Source organism: Physeter macrocephalus, chromosome 19 (assembly GCF_002837175.3).
Source record: "Physeter macrocephalus isolate SW-GA chromosome 19, ASM283717v5, whole genome shotgun sequence".
NCBI classification, from domain to species: domain Eukaryota; kingdom Metazoa; phylum Chordata; class Mammalia; order Artiodactyla; family Physeteridae; genus Physeter; species Physeter macrocephalus.
In genome coordinates, this window is record NC_041232.1 from 25,166,890 (window position 1) to 25,187,710 (window position 20,821).

The 20,821-nt window shown below is 45.6% G+C and overlaps 1 protein-coding gene across 1 annotated transcript in view; it reads left to right on the plus strand.

The window, feature by feature from the left end:
• The first annotated feature begins 4,695 nt into the window (after positions 1-4,695).
• EP400 (E1A binding protein p400) overlaps positions 4,696-20,821 on the plus strand; it is a 101,078-nt gene continuing 84,952 nt past the window's right edge. The window contains exons 1-5 of the mRNA XM_028480370.2: positions 4,696-4,809; positions 4,947-5,003; positions 6,194-6,355; positions 7,327-7,447; positions 8,748-10,102. Coding sequence (XP_028336171.1) covers positions 8,783-10,102 — 1,320 coding nt within the window. The 5' untranslated portion in view covers positions 4,696-4,809; positions 4,947-5,003; positions 6,194-6,355; positions 7,327-7,447; positions 8,748-8,782. The remainder of the gene's footprint in view (positions 4,810-4,946; positions 5,004-6,193; positions 6,356-7,326; positions 7,448-8,747; positions 10,103-20,821) is intronic.

Genomic DNA, 20,821 nt, shown 5'->3' on the forward strand with positions numbered 1-20,821 from the left:
GGCATGTGGGATCTTCCCAGAGCAGAGATCGAACCTGTGTCCCTGCATTCTTTTTTTTACAAAAATAAGCAGGGCTTCCTTGGTGGCGCAGTGTTTAAGAATCCGCCTGCCAATGCAGGGGATGTGGGTTCAATTCCTGGTCCAGGAAGATCCCACATGCCATGGAGCAACTAAGCCCATGCACCACAACTACTGAGCCTGTGCTCTAGAGCCTGTGAGCCACAACTTCTGAGCCCATGTGCCCCAACTACTGAAGCCCACATGCTCTAGGGCCCGTGTGCTGCAAATATTGAAGCCCACACGCCTAGAGCCCATGCTCTGCAACAAGAGAAGCCACTGCAGTGAGAAACCCGTGCACTGCAATGAAGAGTAGCCCCCACTTGCCGTGACTAGAGAAAGACTGCATGCAGCAATGAAGACCCAACGCAGCCAAATAAAAATAAAAATAAATGAATGAATGAATGCAGGAAAGGTATGTCTCTGTCCTTCCATTCATTAGTCCATCTGTCTGTCTTTCTTTTCCCCTTTCTTATACAAAGTTATTTCCTCATATATAGTTTTTTTTTTTTTTTTTTTTTTTTTGTGGTATGCGGGCCTCCCTCTGCCGTGCATCGGCAGGCGGACGCGCAACCACTGCGCCACCAGGGAAGCCCATGTATAGTTTTTTACACTTTGTTTATTTGATTTAGCAGTATGCGTTCTGGAAATTGCTTTATACCAGTTCATGGAGATCTTCCTCATTCTTTTGTACAGCTACGTAGTACTCCATTAAGTGAATGTACTGTAATATAGTCAACCAGTCTCTGAAATATTATGGACGTGCAGTTTATTTCCGGTATTTTGCGTTTACAAATAATGCCATAGTGAATAAACATTGTGTTTGTGTGTTTCCATTTTGGAGGTGGATATTCATGGTGAATGTGTAGTGAGACTGCTGGGTCGAAGAGTAAGAGCATGTGTAGTTTCTTCTTTTTTTTTTGGCTGTGCTGGGTCTTTGTTGCGGTGTACAGACTCTTCCTTGTGGCGTGTGGGCGTCTCTAGTTGTGGCGTGTGGGCTCAGTAGTTGTGGCATGAGGGCTTAGTTGCCCTGCGGCATGTGGGATCTTAGTTCCCCGACCAGGAATCAAACCCGCGTCCCCTGCATTGGAAGGCGGATTCTTAACCAATGGACGGACCACAAGGGAAGTCCTGAGCCTGTGTAGTTTTGGTTAAATGGTGCCAGGTCCCTTTATAGGGTTGTACAGCTTAACATCCCACAGCAGAGTTGAGAAGGCCTGGTTCCCACAGTCTCACCAACAGAGTGTGTTGTCTGGCTTTTGAATTTTGTTAGGCTGATAGATGAGAAATGATATTTCAGCTTAGTTTTAATTCATGTTTCTTTCATTGTGAGTGATGGATTTACAAGTGAACGTGCTTGAAAAATTCAGCTTCGGGTTTTACCTTGGAGTTTTACTTTGTTTTACTGATTTTTGCAATAGAAAATCCCATTTCACAAATATAGGCTAGGCGTGAGTGAATTGAATCAGGCGTTTGGTTCGTTACTTGTGAGCAACCTTGTAGAGAGATAGTCATAGTGTTTTAGTGGGTTTCGATGTTAGTCAAGAAGGCCAAGCCTGGGTTCTGGTTGATGCTGGTGATTGTGTTAGGAAGTTGTGGAGCTGGCCTTATTTCTGGCAGGCCAGGCCTTCTCTGGTTTCTGCCTCTCGTATCTTCACGGCCCGTGAGGAGCCCTTTGATGCAGATGCTGCGCGTTGGACGTGGGGGCTTCCTCCCTTTCAGAAATGGCCCTCTTGATGGTGCAGTGCAGAAGTGCTTCTCCACTCTCACAGCAGTGCTCCCGGGTGGTGAACGGCGCCTGGCCCTTGGCTGTGGCGTGGGGAGGCGTGGTGACGGCGGCCACGAGCTTCTGCTCCACTCCCGCCTCTTGTGGCCCGGTGGGGTGTGGCCCGGTGGGGTGTGGCCCCGTGTGGCCAGTGCTTGGAGTTTTCTAATGAATGAAGCTGACAACTTGCGTGTTTTATGTGAAATCTCCTGGTTTAAAAATATCAATAGAAATGAATCCAAACAGCAGATGACATCATACAGACTAAAACCGTGTCTTCGGTCTGCATAGAGCCAGGGCGGCCACGATTGCCAGCATCTCCTTCCGAGCGACTTGGGGACTCCGCACCCAGTGTGGTGTAATGGCCCTCTGAGCCCTGGCTCCGTCTGTCTCCTCGGCCTTGGTTTTCAGCACGCTAATAATCTAGCACTTTCCCCTCCTCTGCTTTTCCCCTGCTCGCTCGTTTACTCACCAAGAACCCACCGGGTATCTCTCATATGCCAGGCACTGTTCTGGATGCTGATGGTTCATCAGTGAGCCCAGTCAGAGAGCCCTCCCTTACACTACACGCCGTTGTGCTTGGCCAAAGACATTTCTTTTAACGTGTACAGAGAGAGCTAGAAATATGTACACGCCCATATGTGTATTGTCATGTCGAGATTTTAAAAACGTGTATACATATATATATATGCTACACATATGTTTGGCTTTACTCAAGTTATATAATTTAAGCACGTACAAGCGTTTCCTCATTCTTTTAGTGGCTGCTTCTAAGGGGTGGTTATACCAAATTTTGTTAAAAGTTCCCTATAGGTGAGCATTTACACTGTTTGAAATTTGGCATTATAAATAATATTATAATGAACATCTTTGGACAACTGTATATTTGTGTGAATAGATCCTTAGAAGTGGAGTTCCTTGATCAGCGTACATTAAAATTGTGATAGGTAGTGCCGCGTTACCCTCCAGAAAGCTATAGCTGTGCTTTACTTCCCTCATTTGTGTATGACGGGTTCACCATTTCCTAGCAGCCTTACTGATCCTGAATGTTATCAGTCTTTTGATCTTCACTAACCTGTCAAACAACAAATAATTGTCTCACTTTATTTCATATTTTGTTATTAATGAGGTCAAGCATTTTTGATGTTTATCTGTCATTTGAATTTCTTGCAGAATTTCTGGTTTATAGCCTCTTTTCTTGGGTTGTTTGGCTCTTTTTGATTTGTGGGAATTCTTTTTTTTTTTTTTTTTTTTTGCGGTACGCGGGCCTCTCACTGTACAGGCTCCGGACGCGCAGGCTCAGCGGCCATGGCTCACGGGCCCAGCCGCTCCGCGGCACGTGGGATCCTCCCGGACCGGGGCACGAACCCGTGTCCCCTGCATCGGCAGGCGGACTCCCAACCACTGCGCCACCAGGGAAGCCCAATTTGTGGGAATTCTTAAGGATAGCTAACCTTTTGTCATACAGGCTTCAAATATTTTTTATCAATCTCACTTTTTGATTGTAATGTTCTTCTTTAGTAAGGTTGTCAGTTGTTAATGCTTTTTAAAAATAAATATTGTTTCTAGGTTTCACGCCATGTTTAGGAAACTCTTCATCACTGCAGGATTATAAAGATATTCTTAGATGTTTTAAAATATTTTTATGGTTTGATTTTACCTGCCTTGAGAAATTTTTGTGAATGGTGTGAGGTGCAGGGGTGGGCGAGGCTCAGGGGGTAGATCTGACTTTTATTTTTCTAAATGGATCGATCTAAGAAAGTTTGGATTTTAATTCTCTAGCTTCGGGACTTCCCTGGCTGTCCAGTGGTTAAGACTCCGCGCTTCCAGTGCTTCCACTGCAGGGTGTGCAGGTTCGATCCCTGGTCAGCGAACTAAGATCCCACATGCCGCAAAGAGCAGCCAAAATATAAATAAAAAAATAAATAAGTGATAAAAATATAATTCTTTAGCCTTACAGAAAGCTGTTATGAACTTTAGTAATGCTTTAAAAAGACTTCTTATTTTAAAAATCTCAACAACAGTCAGAGAGTTTTAAAAATAGCATCTGTCTGTGAGAGGGCTTTTTCTCTTTGGTCTGCAGCTCTTGGTGAGGCACGGATTTGTGGGCCCCACGAAACCCTGAGAGGCTCACTGGGTGGACCATTGCTGGAGGCGGCAGGGAGGCAGGGACAGATAGGTCAGCGGGGTCTTGTGTCTTAAGGCAGAGAACTGCGGGGGTTTGTGTGATGGGCTGGAGTGGAGGATGTGGCGTCTCTTCTATGACAAAGTGTTTTCTTTTTATTTTTAATTGAAATATAGTTGGTGTACAATATTGTGTTAGTTCCAGGTGTACTAATGATTTGACATGTGCGCACATTATGAAACGGTCACCGTGATGAGTCTAGTAGCCATCTGTCCCCGCACAGAGTTTTATTACAGTGTCACTGACCATATTCCTGTGCTGCACCTTACATCACATGACTTACTTCTATAACTGGAGGTTTGTACCAGTTAATTCCCTTCACCCATTTCACCCTCCTCTCATCCCCTCCCTTCTGGCAACCACCTGTTTGGTCTCTGTATCTGTGAGTCTGTTTTCATGTGTTGTTTTCTTTATGTGCTGGATCAGCCAAGATACGCCTGGCTCTTGCAGCTAGCAGGTGCGCCCCAGGCGCTGCTGGCATCCAGCACGGGGCGCGGTGCCCGCCACGTGTCCCCTGCAGTTAGCTTGTTTGTTGCGCTCCCTTGGGGCCTCATCTCTGTGCTCCTGTGACCTGCCAAGCAGGACCGAGTCAGTGTGGCAAACAGCATGCCCCTGTCTTTGCCAGAGCGTGTCACGTGACCACCCGGTCCAGGGCTCGGCGATGCACACCAGTGTCGTCACTGGCGGGAGAAGCGGAGTGCTCGGTGAAGAGCACTGATGACTGCGGCACAAGCCAGTCAAGGACAAATTTGGAAAAGCCTGGAAAGGCGGCGGGGAAGAATCAAAGTGTCCTCGGTCACAGGTTCAGTGCTGATACTGTTCTGCATAGATGTATCAAGATTTATTGATATTTGTCGTTGGGCATGCCACCTCTCTGCTACGAATAACATTTCAGTGAACAGCCTTGTATATTGAGCACAGCTCTGGTTTTTTTCTTAGGCTGATCTAGAAGTCGGATTGTTGGGTCAGAAGACGTGAACGTGCTGTAAGACTCTTGTACGTGCTGCCAAATTGCTCTGTGGCGTTTCCACTTGAAATATTCCCAGACACTATTTGTGGCTTCTGTCCTCCCTTCACTCCCGTCATGTTCTGTCTGTCCCCTCTGCCCTGAGTTCGTGCGCGTGTGTCCAAGCCCTGACCCTTCCTCCTCGTTCCCTTCTCCTTGCTCTCCTCCCAGCCCGGGAGCTGTTGACGTAGCAGAACCACCCAGAGTGGGAGCCTGGCCGGAGGGCAGGATCCGCTGGGGGGCTGAGGGGGCCGAGAGGGAGTTGGGTTTGGGAAGGGAGCAAGGCTCATGACCTGAGCTCCCTGCTCGTTGGAGGGGAAGAAGAGGCTTCCCAATCCCTAGCTGCCTGGACTCTGGGAGCACCGAAAGAGAAGCTGGGGAGGGAGGCCTTGGGAGGCTGGGAGCACGTCCAGGCCTCAGCGGGGGCGAGGGGGCGGGAGCCGCTGCTATCGTGACACAGTCTCCCGAGCCCTTCCCCCCTCACTCTTTCCACTTCTGACCTGGGGACCCCTGCCCTACACCAGGGATGGGGCCCAGGTAGGTGTTCTTAGGGTGGCACCTTCCCGGCACCAGATGTGCCCCTGTGTGACGTCAGCATTGCCCTGAGCGAGCCGCAGCCGCACAGGCGGCACCAGCCCCGCGTGGCCCCAGTGGGCGCTGCACGCAGCGGTCTGAGGGCTTGTCCCCGCTCCTCGCAGCTTGCGGCGGTGCGCCGACGCGGCCCGCTGGTCTCGGCCTGCTCCTGGGCGGTGTCCTTCTCAAACCAGGAGCCAAACAGCGCGCTGCAGCTGCTGGCGGACCTTTCAGTTAGGAACATCGCCATCACCAGTTCAGGAGTCGTTTTGCTGTTGATGGTGGCTTTGCTTTCCACCGGGGTGCCTGTACCACGTTCCGGGGGATGCTGTTTTAGATAAGCGGTTTCTTTACATTGTAGTTGATTGGGTTTGTTTCTCCAGCCTGACTGTAAGCTCACTGAAGTCAGGAACCTTTTTAAAAAGTCGGGGTGTGGCTTACAGTTCTTTGAATTTGAACGAACACACTCATTCTTGTAGCCATCGTCCCAAATCAAGTGTAGAACCAGTTCCACACCCTCAAGTTCCCTCCTGCCTTCTCAGCTCCTCCCCCACCTGCAGCCTGGCAGGGTCTGTCTAATCTGTCCCTGTGGTTTTGCCTGTTCCAGAATGTCTTGTCATGTCAGTGGCCTGCAGTCCGTGGTCCTTGCGCCTGGCTGTACTCCTTGGCATCCTCGTGGTGTGGGTGTGTCTGTAGCTCGGCCTTTACGTTGCTGAGGCGGCTGCGTTGTGTGGCTCTTCCGGGTGTTTTTTTCCTTCGCCAGGTAAAGGTCAGTATTTATGTTTCTGTATGTCTCAGTAGATAGTTTTTAAATTTATATCTTTAACAGAGTCGTGGTTAAGTTGTACAATTAGTATGCTACTTTTTTCACTTAAGAGTATGTCAAAAACTTTTCCATGTTTATAATATAGTCTCCATCTAGAACTTGAACATTGGATATTTCTGGTTACACTTCTTTTTACTTTTACTGTATGATTCTGTAATAAATATTTTTATGCGTAATTTTAAAAACTTGGTGGGTGAATTTCCTTAGCGATTCCCAGAGGTTGTATTAGTAAGTCAGAAGTAATGGGGCCTGCTTCCCACCGTTGTCCGCCACCCTGTCAGGCATGTTCTGAGCTCTGCTCTGTCTCCCTCCACATTTTTTCAACAGGTCAGTCATCACACCGTATCTCCCGCACTAATTCTTTCCTTCCCCCTGGTTTTGTTAATTATTATATGTGAGAGAGTTTCTTTCTGGCCTTTGTTCTCTCTTACTGATCATCTTTGGTATTCTGGGAATGTATTTTAAGGAAATAATCTGAAATATGTCCTCATGTGTTTGTTTATTCTTTTTATTCTATTTTTGTGTCTGTTCTACACTAATCTTCCTCATAGTGCTTGTTTAAACAGATCAGGAACAAAAGCTCTTTTTTAAAACTTGATTGATTGATTGATTGATTGGGCTGCGCCGGGTCTTAGTTGCGGCATGCATGCGGGATCCAGTTCCCTGACCAGAGATCGAACCCAGGCCCCCTGCATTGGGAGCACAGAGTCTTAACCACTGGACCACCAGGAAAGTCCCGCAAGCTCGTCTTGAGAGCGATAAGCATGCCTCAGAGCCCCCCGCCCTTGAGCGTCCCACAGCTCCCAGCTCCCACCCGCGTTCCTGGGCTCTGCCGGGCGCGAGGGTGGGGAGGGCGCCTGGGTTGAGAATTAAGGCTGTGGTCCTGATTTCCCGTTTCGATGTGTTGGCTGCAGCTTGCCCGTGGTCTTCAGACGCCATCTTCAGAGACCGTCATCAGAGCAGAGAGTGCCTCTTCTCCTGCTACTCTAAACAGGCACTGACCTTTATGTTTCCTCAGCCTTTCCTTGTGCACCCGTGAGTTCTGTAGCTTTTGATTTCATATATATGTGTGTTTCAGCCAGGGGCCTGGACTGTGGGAGCGGAGCATTCATACAAATGTGTATTTCCACTTTTTCAGTCCTGTAACTTTTGGTTTATGATGTTTTTCATCCCTTGTCCATTTTCTCAATGAAATAATAGTGATGCCCTGAAGATGAAAGGGTGCTCCTGCTTACCTTGCGGGGAGGGGTGGAAAGAACGCCAAGAAATGGGGAGCTAGGCGTGTCAGTGAAGACTTGAGAACTGTAACCGGTGGGAGGGTATTTCTGACCCAGCCAGCGGGGAGCAGACAGGCTGCGGCTGTCGTTCCGTTCCAGCGGGGTCCGCCCCTTGCGCTGTGACTTGTGAGCCGTCTCCCTGCCTCACCTCACAGTCAGCCTCCTCCCGCTCGCCCTCTGCTTCCTCCCGTCCTTTCTCAGCGCCCTGTCCCCTCTCCCGCCCCTTCCCTAGTCCGCGGCCCTCAGCACTCTTGGGGCCGTGAGCCCCTTTAAAGCCGTGTCCCAGCTCCCAGAGAGTTGGCGGACCCCTGACGGGGACTCTCCCGTCCTGGCCGCTCCCTTCTCTCCTGAGGTTTTCTTCTGGAAACGCCCGCCAACCCCGGGTGAGCTCGTAGAGAGGGCTGAGGTGCGAGGCTGGCACCAGGCCTGGGCCTCTCCCCCAGGAGCGCAGAGTCTGACCCGGGATGGGAGCTCTGTGTGTTCACACTCAAGTAACCCGGGGGTGTTTGCAGGGGCGTCGCACAGATGCTCATGAGAACTGCCGGCTGGTGACGGGCGGTTCTGTTCTGATGACGTGCGACGGTGGCATTTGTGGGAGCCACTGGCGGCCTCCTGGGCGCCGTTCCTCCACTGGGAGAGACGGGCGGACTGCCCCAGCACGTGGCGGCACGGAGCAGGGCCGCCGGCCGAGGAATAGCCTCCCAGGAAGAAACGTGCCTGTCGTGAGCGCCAGCACCAGGTTCAGGTCCTACCGGCCTCGAGCAAGTGATTGCTCGGGAGCTGGTCGGGGCCGCCCACCTGCTCCTGCCAGGCCATGTCCTGGCCCCAGGCACAGCAGTGACCCAGAAGGCCCCGTGCCTCCTCTGTGCTGAAGGAGATGGTCTCCAGTGCCATCTCGTCGGGGCTCGATGACAGTAAGACAGTGGTTTGTATCAGATGCTGGTGGGAACATCCCTTCAGAGCATCTGTCCAGTGCTGCTAAATGGTACTCAGAATAAGTAGTGATCAGATGGTTATATCTGCCTTTAAGTAACTGGATTTTAACTTTGATTTTTCAGGAGAGCATTAAGTTGGATAAAAAAGGAGGGCGACCATGCACCATGGCAGCGGCCCTCAGAACGTCCAGCACCAGCTGCAGAGGTCCAGGGCCTTCGCCGGCAGCGAAGGAGAAGAGCAACAGGCCCGTCCCAACCCCCCGCAGTCCCCCGCCACGCCCTTTGCACCGGCGGCGAGCCCGTCCGCGCCCCAGTCCCCCGGTTACCAAGTGCAGCAGCTGATGAACCGCAGCCCCGTCGCCGGGCAGAGCGTGAACATCGCCCTTCAGAATGTGGGGCCGGTGGTGGGAGGGAACCCCCAGATCACGCTGGCCCCCCTGCCGCTGCCCAGCCCCACTTCTCCGGGATTCCAGTTCAGTGCTCAGCAGAGGCGGTTTGAGCACGGGTCTCCATCGTACATCCAGGTCACCTCGCCGCTCTCCCAGCAGGTGCAGACTCAGAGCCCCACCCAGCCCAGCCCCGGGCCGGGACCGGGCCTGCAGAGCGTGCGGGCGGGCGCCCCTGGCCCCGGCCTGGGCCTATGCAGCAGCAGTCCCACCGGGGGCTTCGTGGACGCCAGCGTGCTGGTGAGACAAATCAGCCTGAGCCCGTCCAGTGGCGGCCACTTCGTGTTCCAGGACGGCTCGGGCCTGGCGCAGATGGCCCCGGGTGCCCAGGTTCAGCTGCAGCACACGGGGGCGCCCATCACGGTCAGAGAACGGAGACTCTCGCAGCCCCACACGCAGTCGGGGGGCACCGTCCACCACCTGGGACCTCAGAGCCCCGCGGCCGCAGGCGGGGCCGGCCTGCAGCCCCTGTCCAGCCCTGGCCATATCACCACGACGAGCTTGCCACCCCAGATCAGCAGCATCATCCAGGGGCAGCTGATCCAGCAGCAACAGGTGCTGCAGGGGCCTCCGCTGACCAGGCCTCTGCTCCCCGGTGTCGGGGTCGGGGGGACTTCGGCGTTTGGGATGACGTCCCCACCGCCCCCCACCAGCCCTTCCAGGACCGCAGCGCCCGCGGGCCTCTCCAGCCTTCCTGTCCCGTCTGCGGGGAGTGCGGGGATAAGAAAGGCTCCCAGGAAATTGGAAGAGATCCCTCCGGCCTCCCAGGAGTTGGCTCAGATGAGGAAGCAGTGCCTGGACTATCACTACAGGGAGATGGAGGCTCTGAAGGAGGCCTTCAAGGAGTACTTGATCGAACTGTTCTTTTTGCAACACCTTCAAGGAAACATGATGGATTTCTTAGCTTTTAAGAAGAAACATTATGCCCCGTTACAAGCCTATCTTAGGCAGAATGATTTGGACCTGGAGGAAGAGGAGGAAGAGGAGGAGGAGGAGGAGGAGGAAGAGAAGTCTGAGGTTATCAATGATGAGGTGAGAAGCAGCGGTTTAATAATTAGCTGGCCGTGCTACTTGGGTTTGCGTCTAGGCAACCGTAAATTAAAAGTAATCTGTGAGTCTGGGGTGTTCATAAGATGCAGTTTCTTAAGGATTTGATCCAGGAGTAAAATGGAAGATGGATTTGCTTTTCCTCCATGGAAGGAAAGAGCTGCTCTAGTTGGGGGGACGGTGCAGAGTGGTGCTGTGAGTATTGCCGGTTCATTTAGAACAGGGATGCTTCCCCGGTTTGGGGAACTAACCTGGCCTGACCCAGCTTTCCCCTGTGCTCTGCTGGGTGTGTGGAGACTGGCCAGCCCCGAAGGGCCTGCAGAAGCCAGGGGTGTGGACACCTTCCCGCTGGTTCCCCAGGTTTCACATTTTACTTACCTAGGTCCACCCATTGGGATTCTCAACACCGTGAGTGTCATTTTTAAAGAAGGGATTTGAATCACTAGCTTGTTACAGTGTATCAGTTATGATTTAAATCACTGGATACATTTATAAGGTATCTTCATGATTAAAATATGGTTATTATGGCAAAGCAACTGAGAATTTTTTCAATTTTTAGATGTAGTCTTAGATTTGAGATCATGGATTTGACTCACACTGTGGCACATAGCTACTGAATGGTATTTAAGATAGAATCTTTTTTAGATAGTGAACTTTTTGGGTGCCTGGAATGGGTGCTTAATAAATTCCCCAATTGGGATTCTCAATACCTTAGTGATTGCTAAGGTCCCCTTCTTGGCACTTCCTAAAGAGGAAGCTGATCAGACAGGGCGACAGTGAGGCGCACCGTGACGCACTGTATTTGTGCCTTGTGTTGTGTCCTGTACCCTATGTTGGTGGAGCTCATTTTGTTTTTTGATACAGCTAAAATAATGTAAATCTCTGTCAGTTCTTCTGCAAAGAAATCAGCCTTTGATGAACAAAAGCTGGCCTCTTTGCTCATCTCCTCATTGATATTTATGTGTGGCTTTGCCATTTGGTGTTTTCTTTAACACCCTTTCCAGGATGAACCATTTTTATTTTCTAAAAGGTTTATCTGATTTTTTTTTGAGGATTTCACTTCTGTTGCCATGAAATAGTGAAATTCAGTTCTCTTTATGTTTGTACACCAATGTTGTCTGTAGGCTCAGTCCCCCTTATCTGTCATTGCCATTCTGACCTGCACGTAGTAGGCCAGGGTGTAAACTGCCTATGATGTTGTCAGGGCTTTGCTACTTGAAGACTGTCCGCCATTACCATTTTTAAAGTTTGAAGTTGCAGAATCTAAGGACATTGCACTTGTGACTTAAATTGGAGTTTCTGCAAGATTTGCAGTTGAGTTAGGGTATTATAAATCTGTCATAAATCAGTTCAGTGTCCTTTTACAGGATTTGATGCAAAAACATTCCATTTTTAAACACCAGACATCAGTGAGCTATCAGCAATAAAATTCTAACAAAATTTTGAGCAGTCTTAAAAATTATGTTGCCTTTTTTTCTCAAAATATTTCCTCTCAGGTAAAGGTTGTGACAGGAAAGGATGGGCAGACTGGTACTCCTGTTGCTATAGCAACCCAGCTTCCTCCAAATGTTTCTGCTGCTTTTTCATCCCAGCAGCAACCATTTCAGGTACTTTTCGATGGTTCTAAAATGTAGTCTCATCCGAAACTTTTCCTTCATCCAGATATTTTAACCTTCAATTTACTATTTGCTCTTCAGCATTTTTTTCCAGAGCCCATTCCTTATTTTAAAAAAGTAAAAAAGTCTTCCTGCATATAAAATTATACAACTAAATTGCATGAGTAAATGACGACACAGACCTTAATGCATTATTTTTTGTGTGTATTGACCTGTAACGCAGTAGCAGCTTCAGCATGCATGTCACCTAATACCTACAGTCCTGTTGAATGTATGCTCAGGATTCCTTGTGTGCTGTGTTTTAAATGTTGGTTCTTTCTTGTGTCTTCTCTCTGTATTTTTGAGAACAGTGCGAACAGAAGAAAAAAAAAAGATTACACAGATGATAACTTGATATTTTCTGTAGCTAGAAGAAACACTGAAATGAAACACTTCTAAAATACCAGGACCTTAGGCTTCTAAATGGATGTTAATTGAATGCAAACTGATTAATTTTTTGAAAATTAAATCACTCAGTGTTACATTAATAAATGCCAAGAACCTAAAAGTACAGGTCAGATTCTAGTCATTTTGGAATAGATTGTGCTAGGTTCTGAAAGCAGTTGAATCTTGTGGTGATATGTTTTTAAAATTTTTTTTAGTTTTTAATTTTGGAATAATTTCAAACATATATAAAAGTTGCAATAACAGTACAAAGAACTCCCCTTATATCCTCTACCCAAATTCACCAGTTGTTAACTTTTTGCCCCATTTGCATTATTTTTATTCTCTCTCTCTTTTATATGTACACACATACACATTACCCCCAAACTATTTGAGAGTAAATTGCAGACATCATACCACACTTGCATCCCCAAGTCCTTCGGCATATGGTATCAGGTACGAGTGTTACCTGACCTAACCATGGTATAACAGTCAAGTCTGGAAATTTTACAGTAACTTTTACTATGACTAAGCCACAGCTCACGTGCAAATTTTGTCTCTTGTTCCGGTGCCATCCTTTGTATAGTTGTTTTTCTCCCAGTCTGGGGTCACCCATTGTGTTTAGTTGCCACGCCTCTCTGGTCTTCCTTAATCTGGGCAAACTCCTCACGCTGTCATGCCTTCACATTTTTGAGAAGTGTAGGTCAGTTATTTTGTAGAATGTCGTTTGACATGGGCCACTAATTCTGTCATCTATTGACGAGTCTTGCTGGAGTCAGCTGTCACGTTAAAGATTGCAAAGTGGATTTCCTAACTCCGTTTTTCCTTCTGCATTCGTTAGCTGGCATTCTACTGTAACGATGAGCTTTCTTTTTTCTTCCATTGCGTATATTCACATACGGATTCTTATTTTAATCAGTGCATTTTCATATGTCATTAACGGTACTTACTTATTTAAGTTTATTTAATTCAGTAAAGTGTATTCTCTTTGGTCTGTAGTTCTGTGAGTTTTGTCCAATGCCTGGAGTTGTGTAACCACTGCCACCCAAGAGACAGGAGCTCTGCCATCCCCCCAGCTGTCCCTCATGCCACGTCTTTGTCGCCAGATTTTTTCCCTCCCTTAACCTTTGTTCTCTGGCTGTGATTTTGCCTTTTCCAGAATAAAATATAAATGGAATTACACAGTATAGTATATGCATGCTGCCTTTTCAGTCTGGCTTCTTTCAGTTAGCATAATGCATTTGAGGTTCACCCACGTAGTTGAATTTGCCAGTTGTCTCCTTTTTTTTGCTGAGCGGTATTCCGTTGTATGAATGTTCCCCAGTTTGTTTAGCCATTCACCCTTTGAAGGACGTTGGGTTGTTTCCAGTCGTTGGCATACCTAGGAGACAGGTTTCTGGGTCGTTATTAAGCGTACATTCAGTTTTATATGCAACTGCCAAACTTTGCACAGTGGCTGTTCCGAGTCACATTCCCACCAGCAGTGACTGAGAGTTCCTTTTGTTCTGCGTCCTCCACACTACTTGTTGTCAGTTTTCTTCTGTAGTTATTCTAATATGTGTGCAGTGGTTTTAACTTGTGTACCTCTAAAGACTAATGATGTTGAACAACTTTTCATGTGTTCATTTCCCATTTGTATATCTTCTTTGGTGAAGTATCTATTCCTTTCCTTCACCATTTTTTGTCCATTGAGTCATTTGCTTTATTCTTACATTTGAGAATTCTTTATATAATTTGGATATAAGCTTTCTGTCAGATATAAATTTGCAAATATTTTTCTGTCATTCTGTGCCGTATCTTTTTCATCTTTTATATTGTTTTTTACAGAGCAGAAGTTCTGAATTTTGATGTGGTCTCTTTTATCATTTTTTTTTTCTTTTATGGATTGCGCTTCTGATATATAAGAACTCTTCGCTCAACCCAAGGTCACAAAAATTTCCTCTAATTTTTTTTTTTAGAAGTTGTATAGTTTTATGTTTTACATTTAGGTCTGTGATCCATTTTGAGTAAAGTATTGTATAACATGCAAGCATCAGTAGAAGTTTATTTCTTTGTATATTGGCAGCCAGTTAGTTGAGCACTGTTTCTTTTTGTTTGTTTGTTTGTTTGTTTTTTGCGGTACGCGGGCCTCTCACTGTTGTGGCCTCTCCCATTGCGGAGCACAGGCTCCGGACGCGCAGGCTCAGCAGCCATGGCTCACGGGCCCAGCCGCTCCGCGGCATGTGGGATCTTCCCGGACCGGGGCAAGAACCCGTGTCCCCTGCATCGGCAGGCGGACTCTCAGCCACTGCGCCACCAGGGAAGCCCCGAGCACTGTTTCTTAAAAAGACTGTCTTGTATCTGCTGAATTGATTTTGCATCTTTGCCAGAAATCGGTTGATCCTGTCCGTATGGGTCTGTTTCTAGGCTCTCTTCTCTTCCGTTGATCTCTGTGTCTATCTTTTTGCTTAATGCCATACTGTCTTTACTACTGTATCTTCGTAGTAAGTCCTGAAATCAGTTAGTGTGAGTTCTTCAACTCTGTTCTTTTTCAAAATTCTTTTGGTCATTCTGCTTCCTTTCACTTTTCATATACATTTTAGAATCAGCTTGTCGATATCCATAGAACATCCTGCTAGGATTTTGATTGGGATTGCATTGACTCTGTTGACCTTTTTGGGGTGAAGTAATATCTTGACAATGTTGAGTCTTCCAGGCCAGGAATATGGTATATTCTCCATTTATTGTTGTCTTATTTGGTTTCTTTCATCAGTATTTTGTAGTTTTCAGCATGCAAATTCTATGTATATTTTGTTAGACTTATACCCAGCTATTCCAGTTTTTCTGTGGTGCTATAGATGGTACTTAAATTAAAAGATTTTTTTCTAGTTGTTCATTGCAAGTATATAGGAATACAGTTGATTATGCAACCTTGCTAAACTCATTTATTAGTTTTAGGAGCTTTTTTGTAGATTCCATGGGATTTTCTACCTAGAGAATCATGTCTGCAAAGAAAGCAAGATTTATATTTTCTTTTCCTATCTGTTATGCCTTTTATTTCTTTTTCTTGCCTTATTTGCACTGGCAATGGCATGGACTGGCGTGGACTTCCACTGTGATGCTGAATAGGAGTGATAAGAACAGACGTTCTTACCTCCTGGATCTTAGGGGGAAAGCATTTAGTCTTTCACCATTGAGTATGATGTTAGCTGTAGATTTTGTAGCTGTCCTTTGTCAGGTTAAGGAAATTCCTTTATTCCTGGTATTTCTCATGAATGGATGTTGAATTTTGTCAAATACTATTTGCTGCATCTATTCACATAATCATGTGATTTTTTCTTTTTTGGTCTGTAAAAGTGGTGAATTATAGCATATTAAGGTATAATTTGTAGGCAGGGAATGCACAGATCTTAAATGTTAGAATTTGTTGAGTTTGACAAGTGCACGTGTAACCCATACACGTGTCAGGGCGTCCACTTCCATCAAGTCTCCTTGGGCCCTGCCAGTCATCCGTTACCCAGCCCCACCCCGCCCCAGGTTATTACTATTTATTCTACTATTACTGTTTATTTTGATGTTCTAATTATCTGTAATTTGACCAATGGGAGCCCTTTCAGGCGGGCTCTAGTATACTTTTGACACATCCCTGTCACTCTCTAAGTACTTCCTTACATTCTGGCACAAAATGTTTAAAGTTTATCTTGCACATGCCTTGATTCAGTCCAGGAATCAGTCATTTCTCCAAGGAACCGGGTTCTTTTTGGTGGGGAATAATAATTTGAACCCAATATTTAGGTGTTCTTGTAATGAATTTGATACAACTGAAGATAAAATTTCTTGAATTGGAAATTGTCAGAAAGTTTATTAGTGGGACAGATTTCCTGTTAGTGCTTAGAGGAATGTAATACATCTGTGCGTTTATAGACCACATTGATAAATATTTGCATAAGAACCATGGGACAGTGGAGGGCAGGGAGTGCCTGTAAACTTAGGTTGCATGGTCTCCACAGTGACACAAATTAAACCCTCTGATTTACTGTCATACTCACCAGATTGCCAGAAATTAAACTGGGCAGAATCTGCTGATTTAGGTCTGTGAGATTCTTACGCACTGTTGATCAGGAGTGTAGCATGGAAACATTTCACATGATCTGGAAAAGGTGAGTGTGGGTAGGCCCTTTTGATCCAAACAGCATGCTCTAAAGGTATTCTTGTGTTTGTGTGCCAGAAAACACATCTAATAATGTTCCCAGCAGCATCGTTTCTTCTAATAGCCCCAAAGTGGAAAGAAGCATAATGTCCGTCAGCAGTAGAACAGATCAGTGGGTCGTGCACATTCATACAGAGGAATGCTAATAGTAATCAGTAGTGAAGATGAGTGAGTCGGTGTGGGCGGGTCTCAGCGGCGCCCTGTGGGACAGGAGGAGTTACGGGAGAGCCCAGCCGAAGCATTCCTTCAGGTGCAGTTCACGGGGAAGCAAAACCGAGCACAGCGCAGCGTGGGGCTAAGCCTGGGGGTGATGGCACGGGGGAGAATGTTCACACACGGTTCAGGTGGGGAGGGGGATGCCCTCACAGTGCGTGGGGACTCCAGGGCGCGTAACGGTTTATCCTTAAGCCTCGGGATGAGTAGACGGGAGATTGCTTTACCATTACTTTTTAAACTTAGGATAAGTTTTTCTAATTCGCAGCATTTTATTATGAAAAATTTCAAACAGGAAAGCTAAACAGTGTTCAGTGAACGCTCACATCCCACTGTTTAAATTCTGTGATTATGCGCAAATAAGTGAAATTCACATAAACCATTTTTATATTAACCACATAACATTCAGTGGCATTTAGTATATTCACAGTGTTAAGCAGCCACTATTATGTATATCGATTTCTAAAATATCTTTATTGTCTTAAAAGAAAACCCCATACCCAAAAAGCAGTCACTCCCCAGTACCTGCTCCTCCAGCCACTGGCAGCCACCAAGCGGCATTCTGTCTCCATAGATTTACCTAGTGTGGAATCGTGCAATATTCTGTGTCTGGTTTCTTTCACTTAACATGATGTTTTCAAGGTTCATCCACATTGTAGCGTGGCTCAGTACGTCATAACTTTTTATGGTAGAGTGTATACCCACTGTATGGGTATGCTACCTTTTGTTTATCCACTCTTGATAAATATTTCGATTGTCTTCAGCTTTTGGCTATTGCGAATAATGCCACTATAAATACTTAGTAGCTACCCCGTTTTACATCCCATTAGCAATATACAGAGGTTCCAATATTTCTATATCCTTGCCAACTCTTATTTTCCTTTTAAAAAAAATTCTAGCCATCCTAGTGAGTGTGAAGTGGTGTCTCATTGTGTTTTCTTTTGCATTTCTCTTAGGATGAATGATGTTGGGCATCTTAATGTGCTTGTTGATCATTTGTATATCTTCTCTGGAGAAAAACCTATTCAAGTTTTGAAAAAATTTTTTTAAAAAAAATCTATGATTAATTTTACTATGCTTTTAAAAATCACATTATTTAATATTATAAATATTTAAGAGACCTAAAAGAGGAAAACCAAGGAATCTTCATTTTGAATTATAGATCTTTGTCGCAAATACTAGTGGATGTCTAAGGAGACAAGAAAATGGAGAGTCTGTCAGGAAAGAATTGAAATGAAAAAACATACCCTTTGTTTTCTTTGGAAAAAAAAAATCTCAGTATGAGTTTTATTATTTACAACCAGTTGTAGAATTTTTATATTGGCCAATGAAACTCTAGAAATAAATTCAGAATTCCTTGTACCACATATACAGTATATTAATTTCTGTCTGCTTCCAAAAGACTTTGAGGTAGTATTTTTTTCTTTTTTCTTTTCTTTTATTTTTGTTTTGGCTGTGCTTGCGGGATCCTAGTTCCCCAACCAGGGGTTGAACCCTGGGCCCATGGCGCTGGAGGTGCTGACTCCTAACCACTGGACTGCCAGGGAATTCCCCCAAATAGTTTTTATTACGGTTATGTAGATCTTTAAAAATCCTAAGTGGAGATTATTTTTCAGTGATTATAGCATTAAAGGGAATGAATAATTATAGTTCTGTAACCCTACCCCAACTATTGATTTTTTTTTTCCATTTAAAAAAATTGATTGAAATTTACTTGATTTACAATGCTGTGTTAGTTTCAGGTGTGCAGTAAAGTGATTCAGTTATACACACGTATATAAATATATGTTTTTTTTTTTTTTTTTCCACCTTAAAAGAAAATAAAAAGAAACAGATGAAATTAATTTTAATAATTTATTTTATTTAACTCAACATATTTAAAAATTATCATGTCAACATATAATCAATATAATAATATTAATGAGGTACTTTATTTTTGTCTTGCTAAGTCTTTGAAATCTGCTCTGTGTGTTTTCTTTTAATTTTTATTGAAATATAGTTGATTTACAATGTTGTGTTAGTTTCAGGTGTACAGCAAAGTGATTCAGTTATACATATACATGTATATCTATTCATTTTTAGATCTTTTCCATTATAGGTTATTACAAGATATTGAGTATAGCTTCCTGTGCTATACAGTAGGTCCTTGTTGGTTATCTATTTTATATATAGCAGTGTGTATATTTTAACCTTAAGCTCCTGATTTATCCCCCAACTACCGATTTTTTTATTCTTTTAAAATTTTATTTATTTATTTATTTTTAGCTGCATTGGGTCTTCGGTGCCACGCGCGGGGGCTGCTGTTCGTTGTGATGCGCGGGCTTCTCATTGTGGTGGCTTCTCTTGTTGCGGAGCATGGGCTGTAGGCACGCAGGCTTCAGTAGTTGTGGCACGCAGGCTCAGTACTTGTGGCTCGTGGGCTCTATAGAGTACAGGCTCAGGAGTTGTGGCGCACGGGCTTGGTTGCTCCTCAACATGTGGGATCTTCCTGGACCAGGGTTCGAACCCATGTCCCCTGCATTGGCAGGCGGATTCTTAACCACTGCGCCACCAGGGAAGCCCCTTAGTTTTTTATTTTAATGAAGTTCAATTTATCAGCTTTTTCACATGGATATCCAGTCTTCTAGCATCATTTGCTTGAAAAGACTTTTCATTCCATTTGGGTTGCTTTGGAGTCTTTAGGAACTGGCAAGGTTGCGTAAGTCTGAGTCTCCCTCTGGGCTCTCTGCTCAGTTGTTTTTATCTGTCGTCCATCCTTAAGCAGCACTGTGCCATCTGCTGAGTCTTGAAGTCCAGGCGTCCTATTGTTCTTCTCTCAAGAATCTGTTTTCAATTCACTGACCTCTGAGTCCCCACCCTCCTCTTCAGCCTATCCAGTGAATTTTTAAGATTTCAGACACTTTTTCTGTTCTAGGGTCTTTATTTCGTTCTTTCTTTTTTTTTAATTTTTATTTTTTTACTGAAGTATAGTTGATTTACAGTGTTTCTGGTGTACAGCAAAGTGATATATATATTCTTTTTCAGATTGGGTCTGTTTTTTATTTTTTATTATTTATTTATTTATTTATTTATTTATTGCGGTACCCGGGCCTCTCACTGTTGTGGCCTCTCCCGTTGTGGAGCACAGGCTCCGGACGCGCAGGCTCAGCGGCCATGGCTCACGGGCCCAGCCGCTCCGCGGCATGTGGGATCTTCCCGGACCGGGGCGCGAACCTGCGTCCCCTGCATCGGCAGGTGGACTCTGAACCACTGCGCCACCAGGGAAGCCCTGGTTCTGTTTTTTAATCGTTTCTTTTTTTCTGTCAAGATTTCCTCTCATCTTTCATTACAACATACTTTTATGTCCTTGGGCATACTTATTAAACCTACCGTAAAATCCCTGCTGCTAATTCCAGAATGTGAGTTGTCTGGGCTTGGTGTCCATTGACTGTTTTGAGTATGGCTTGTGTTTTCTTGTCTCTGTGTTTTGGAGTAATTTTTTAAAATATATATATTTTTCGGAACCTCCATACTGTTCTCCATAGTGGCTGTATCAATTTACATTCCCACCCACAGTGCAAGAGGGTTCCATTTTCTCCACACCCTCTCCAGCATTTATTGTTTGTAGACTTTTTGATGATGGCCGTTCTGACCGGTTGTGAGGTGATACCTCGTGGTTTTTTGGTTTTTTGTTTTATAAATTTATTTATTTGTTTTTATTTTTGCCTGCGTTGGGTCTTCGTAGCTGCGCGCGGGCTTCCTCTAGTTGCTGCGAGTGGGGGCTGCTCTTCGTTGTGGTGCACAGGCTTCTCATTGTGGTGGTTTCTCTAGTAGTGGAGCACGGGCTCTAGGCACGCAGGCTTCAGTAGTTGTGGCACATGGGCTCAGTAGTTGCAGCTTGCGGGCTCCTGAGCGCAGGCTCAGTAGTTGTGGCCCATGGGCTTAGTTGCTCCTCAGCGTGTGGGATCTTCACGGGCCAGGGCTCGAACCCGTGTCCCCTGCCTTGGCAGGCAGATTCTTAACCACTGCGCCACCAGGGAAGTCCCCTCATTGTAGTTTTGATTTGCATTTCTCTAATGATTAGTGATGTTGAGCATCTTTTCATGTGTTTGTTGGCAATCTGTATATCTTCTTCGGAGAAATGTCTGTTTAGGTCTTCTGCCCGTTTTTGGATTGGGTTGTTTGTTTTTTTGATATTGAGCTGCATGAGCTGCTTGTATATTTTGGAGATTAATCCTTTGTCAGTTGCTTCGTTTGCAAATATTTTCTCCCATTCTGAGGGTT